The sequence below is a fragment of the Ixodes scapularis genome, unplaced genomic scaffold (genome assembly GCF_016920785.2).
Source record: "Ixodes scapularis isolate PalLabHiFi unplaced genomic scaffold, ASM1692078v2 PGA_scaffold0__279_contigs__length_252992795, whole genome shotgun sequence".
Lineage (NCBI taxonomy): Eukaryota > Metazoa > Arthropoda > Arachnida > Ixodida > Ixodidae > Ixodes > Ixodes scapularis.
In genome coordinates this window covers 107,499,833-107,505,832 of record NW_024609835.1, presented here as the reverse complement: position 1 = coordinate 107,505,832, position 6,000 = coordinate 107,499,833, and the positions used below count along the sequence as shown (strand labels likewise).

At 49.4% G+C, this 6,000-nt stretch overlaps 1 protein-coding gene across 1 annotated transcript in view; it reads right to left on the bottom strand.

Moving 5' to 3' along the window:
• The window catches only part of LOC115320722, a 14,202-nt gene extending 9,177 nt beyond the window's left edge, over nucleotides 1–5,025 (bottom strand). Inside the window, exon 1 of the mRNA XM_042286277.1 lies at nucleotides 4,911–5,025. Within this exon, the coding sequence (XP_042142211.1) occupies nucleotides 4,911–5,005 (95 nt within the window). The 5' untranslated portion in view covers nucleotides 5,006–5,025. The remainder of the gene's footprint in view (nucleotides 1–4,910) is intronic.
• Nucleotides 5,026–6,000: the final 975 nt, after the last annotated feature.

The following is a 6,000-nucleotide window of genomic DNA, read 5'->3' as shown; positions in this document are numbered from 1 at the left end:
TCTTCCACGATCTTTTTGATCTTCGGGTGGAAGCTGGAGATGCTCCACTTCGGGAACACTGTTTCCGCAGCTGGAAACGCCAAGTACACATTTGCCCAGGTCCAGAACGTGATGGGCACCATCTGTGGCAACATGGTAAAAGAGCAAATAGTGTCCGAAGCTAACAGAGCTGTAGCTGTCTCTTCCCTTGCGAACCAAACAGCTGACAGTGGGTAGCAGAGCAGCTGTTTCCCCAATCTCGAACAACGAACCTTCATGGTCGTGCTGCCAGGATATTCGGGGGGGGGGGGGGGGGGGGGGGGGGGGGGGGGGGGGGGGGGGTAAGTGCAACGTTACTACAGGTTCGTAAATCTCACCGGAACCGGACCAAATCTATGTTGGTGGCCTTCCCCCTGTTTTGCTCTGTTTTGTCTGCTTTGGGGCCGTGTTTTCACCGTAGCTTGTCTGCTCTTCGAGGTTTAAAAATGGTCAGTTGCGCCGCAACTAATTGTTCCAGCCGTAAAAGTCGACGCTACGGCCAGCAGTATTGGTTTTTCTAGAACTGGGTTTTGGTACCTTTCGTGTCGTCTAGGTGTTTTCGCTCAAGGACTTTCAAGGTCGACTGAATGATGAGACATACAAGGCTTTCGAAAAATAAAACGCAGAATGCCTCCAACATGGCGCCAAGGCACTCATAGCAGACGAATTATTTTCAATTTAGAGTCTAACCGGAAGTGACGACAGATGCACACGAAAATCAAATGGATAGATTATTAAAGGGGCGCTGTAATCATATTTAAGCGTCTAACTTTTTTGCGGTGTCACGTCTCTTGGGGTTCCGGCAAGCCAGGAAGCACGGAGAGAATAACTAAATATCCGCGCGTCCTATTTTAAAAGGGACGACGCGGAAACCTCCTCTACCTACGGAACCCACCCGCGGTGCCGAACGCGCGCGAAATTTGAAGTATTTGGTTCTAACCTTACTACTGGTCAGAGCCGCTAAAAGCTTTTTTTTAGTCGAAATACAAAATATAAACGGCGCGAACCGTTTCAATTATGTATGAAAGTAGTTTTTGTTCAGTGTTTTAGATCAGAAAAGAAACAAACGCAGTTTATAAAGTACGGCTACAAGAAATGACCCGTCAACATACCCACCACCAAGTGGTGGAAAAGGCGGCACACCGACGAGAGGCGAGCGTAGAAAGGTCCCGAATGTACGCGGCGGCGCTGCAGTCGAGGATTCGACCGGTTCCGAGCGTTCCGAAGGCCTTCGTCGAGCAGCTTTGGCTTGCGGTTTGGCCCTTCAGCAATATGGCAGCGCGAAGTGGCTCCCGTTCTGAACTGACCTTTACCCCGTGCTTCCTGTCGCTTGTGGCCAATGAAGTATCATGCCGAATTAGTTTATAATCGCGCAGCAAATGCAATGCGAGCCGCCCTGGCCGCCCGCTTCATACAGCCTATCCAGAACACGCCCTAGTGGCGCCCTCTCGAGCCGTCGACACGGAGTGCGGCAGCAATGAGCGCTCGCTGAGCTCACTACCCCTCCTCCAGTTCACGGCCACTCAAGCGACCAAGGATGTCACGAAGAAAGTTGTAGTTTTATTGTTTTTGTAATCTTAATTTGCCTATAACTTTTAAAATAAAGCGAAATTTGAGAAAAGAAAAGCTTCACTAAGTTACTACGTTCAGTGCGCTCAGGTTCGGTGCAAACTAAAAACCTGTCAAAAACCGCATTTCCACGTGGTGAATGATGTTGATTGGGGCGAAGCTCTGGTGGGTGGTTGTCTGCGTAGACGCTGAGCCGCAGCATGCCGAGCCTTTCGTTCGTTTTCATCCATGTCACGCTGCGGTCAAATGCTCAAATGCGTAGATAACCACGTTCCATGCCGCACATTCTCTTTTTGACATGGATGAAAACGAACGAAATGCTCGGCATGCTGCGGCTCACCGTCTACGCAGACAAGCACCTCCAGAGCTTCGCCCCAATCAACATCATTCACCACGTGAAGATGCGGGTTTTTTTTTTTTTTTTTTTGCCCTACACGAGCTCGGGAGCACGTGCTCACGTGCTCGTGAGCAGGAGCACCCGACGCCGGACATTGGACGGACATATGGACATGGCTAGCCCCTAAGGAGCTTCGCCCCTAACAGTTTAAATATATCATGCTTTCGCCCTTTAAGGCGAAAGCAAATATATATTTCATCGTTCAGTTGACGTTGATGACACGAACAGTACGATAACACGTCGGCGACACGAAAGGAACGAAAACACGTCACACGAGAGGTGCCAACCCCACGGTTCGCCACAGGACCAGGAGATAGTGTTACTTGTGCCGGAATCGGCGGAGGCGCGCGCGCGGCGCAAACCCAGCGAGAGAGGAGGACATTCTCGCTCGAGCAGCGGTGAAGAGCGGGAGTGCGACATAACGGCGAAAAAAGTGCGTCGTCAGAGAGCGCGCTGTCTTTTGGGGTTCGCTATCACCGGGATAGCCGCTTGGGCTTTCGCCTTCAAGTCGTCTTACTGATAACATAAGCGACCCTGTGAATTTCTTATTGAAATGGGATGCTTATAGACTTATACAGCACGTTTTGCCCTTTGTACAACCAATTTACAAATGTTGATAATTTTCATCTGGCAACCAGGCAGCACTGACTGGTTGTACTTGTACCGTTGTTGTAACGCGTACCGCAGCACCACGGCACGGAGGTAAGAAGCTTCTGGAGGCGACATGACGCTGTGGAGAGGTACGCGAAACGATGACCAAAACGAAGAGAGGCTATGCAAAGCGCCAGCTCGTCTGCTTTTTTTTTTTTCAGGAGTTGTGGTGACGTCAGAACACCGAACTCTGATTGGCCATGATTGAAGGATAGTGTGTATATGTGTACCTCAAAGCAAGCTGGCTTGAGGTCTACCCACTATCCTTCAATCAAAACCAATCAGAGCTCGGCGTTCTGATGTTATCACAGCCCTACACTTGCACTCTGCATTGGACGAGGAGAAGAGCTGACTTGCTCTCCTTTTCGTCCAATAGTGTCTCTTGGTTTTGGTAATCTTAGGGGGCGTCTCCCTCCCCACTAAATTTTCTGACTTTACTCTCCACAGCATCATGTCGCCTCCAGAACCTTCCTACCTTTTTTTTTTTAATGCGAAAGCAATAACTGTCCTTTGGAGCGAACCGACGTCATCAGCATTTGAAGCCGCGCCGTTGGGCACCTTCCTCTGTCCCAGTGAAGCGAAGCCTGTCGTCTGTAGCAGAAATCTGATGGATAGGCTCCCATTGATTCTCGCGCGTCATAGTTTCAAGGAACGAAGCTCTGATTGTCTTTCGCTTGGCATAGTTCGAAAGAACGCCACCAGAGAAGCCCTCTTCATGGCGGCGCAGCGCACGCAGCGGCCCTAAGCGGCCCGGCCGCCGGTAAGAGTTAGCGGTAGCCACAGAGCCCGCACGGGCAAACTCCAGAGGGGCTGCGCGGCCGAGCTCGGTCCAGTGCGGCCACTTCACGAGAGCGCGCGCTCGGCCGTCGGCCGCTACTGGCTCTAGCCGCTACCTCCATAGTAGCGAAACGTGGCCGTCCACGCCAGTACGCCGCAGACGAACTGAGGGGGCGGAAGAACGACATTCATGATTTCGTATTCACAACTCATAAAAAACGCTTAAGTGTACTCGGAATATATATATATATATATATATATATATATATATATATATATATATATATATATATTTTTCTTTTTTGTACATGAATTACGGTGATCTTACGTCTTGGCCGGATGGATGGATGTATAGATAGCTCTGGATCGATGGACAGATGATAACGGCTGTACCCTCTGCAACTGGCGGCAGCTTGCGCCACCTAGCCTAAGAACAATAGCATCAGCCATACGAATGGTTGATAACGGGCATAAGGGAGATAACGGCCGTATGGCTGATATTAGGGAGTTTTAGAATAACGTACGCAATTTTAGCGCACGCTAGCGCTAAATTTAGCGCTTGTATTAGCGCACGCGACGCAGGAGAGTTTTAGAATAGCGTTTCTCCGCCGCGACGCAAAAGCCCAAGCATCTCGCACTTGTGACGCCACCAAGATTCAGTAAAAAATTTTATTTCACACACGAAATGGTGTAACTTTAGAAAAAAAACGAGTTTTTTTGTCCAGAGTAGCATTTTAATTTGTTTAAACAGGAGAACGCGACGCGAGCGGTTGACCGGTCGTGTCCGCTTGCGTCGCCTCGGCAAGAGAGGTCTCGTGTACTGACCTTCGCACATCGTTCGCCGAGAAATGTTCGCGCTCCGCAAGCATCAAGTTGCCGGTGATCGCTGCCAAACCGAGTACAATGTCGTCCCGTATTGAAAATTGCAGTCGCGAGGATGCCGCCGACGTCGAACTCACGACGCCGCCAAAACAGCCGCCGACATAATCCTGGAAGCCGCCATTTTTTTTTAACTGTGCTCGTCTTGGCTTTAGCCAACTTCTCATCACGAATCCTCTTTGGAGAAGCGCAAAGACTCTTTTCGTACGCACGCTCTTTCCGAGAAATAGCGCGCGCTAAAATTGCGCACGCAAAGCGCAAAACCTGGTTTGCGTTCGGAGCATGCGCAGTGGCGACGACGCTATTCTTGGCGTGCGCAAAGCTTTAGCGTGCGCTATTCTAAAACTCCCTATTAAGTGTTGCCATCACTCTAGAAGATAGTTTCGGTTTTGCAGCTGACGCCCGAAACCAAACTTTCAGCCGTGATATTTACAGAAGTACGCACAATATTGAGAAGAAAAAAAAAAGTATACCTTGTAATTCAGGGACACTGCTTTAGCTGAAAGAAGTTGTGAACCCGAATTCAAAAATCGTCAAGAACTTCGATCGCCTCGTGTGCGCCAGCTAGAATGGAGGAAGTAGTTTCTGCAGAAAACGTTAGGAATCGCGCTATCGATACCATTGTCCGCCGCTCTTGTGTTTCTGATGTTGCTGGCATTGCCCAGATTTGTCTTCGTTCCTCCCCATCGTGTATGCACGTCGTGTGCGAGCCATGTTGGTAATAAATTGCCCTCGACAACGAAGTCCTTGAACTCGAGAGCCTGCGAAACAACAGCGTGAGCAGAGCCACTATAGAGCTAATGAATAATTATAATTTCTTTTCACAACAAATGAGTCTACACAAAATTGAACTGAAGAAAAAAAAATAAACCGAGCGCAAAAGGACACAGGAGCTCTAAAATAGGTGCAGACAAACTTGCGCTCCGCATTGCGGAACTCAAATTCGTCTCGTTCTTTTGCAGGGGTTGTTGTCACGTCCGAACGCCGGGCTCTGATTGGTTCTGAATGAAGGATGGTGGGTAGACCCCAAGATAGATTGCTTTGAGGTCTTGTCTTTCAATCGGAGCCAATCAGAGCTCGACATCTTTCTGACGCCACCGACCCTCCTGCGCAGGAAGCAGACGACTTGCTCTCCGCATATTAAATTTCCCCAGGTCGTTTCGTGTACAGTTTCGTGCGTCCCGCAACGCTCTTCTCAGACCGCTCCTGAACCCCACAGGACACTACTGGCAAGGCTAATAACGCGCATGCGCAGAACGGTGAAACAGTTTTTGACAAACTGGAGGCAACGGACGAACATGGCGGAAGGGAAAAACGCTCCACGAAAGCTCCATACTGGGGAACCTTTGATTCGTATTCTTCTTCTTTTGTAGCCGGAAATAAAAGTAACAGACGTCAGACTGTCAACCTACACGCTGTTGGATTTTATGGCTTCAAGCTTCCGTCGTTCTTCTTACGTATGCCATCGAGCTTGGCGGTCCCGTTTGATAGTCAGTCATGCCGTCACGAGTAGCAACAATAAAAGCGCAATCACACTTTTCATACATCGTACAGCAAACATGGTATTCGTTGGAGACACGATGACTGAAGTATTTGCGGACCCGCATCAGAGGGTAGGAGAGGGGTCTAATTGCAAGCCCTCATAAGCCTTCCTCCTACAATGATGGCTGGCTGGATGGATGGATGTTAATGGCTATACCTTTTGTAAC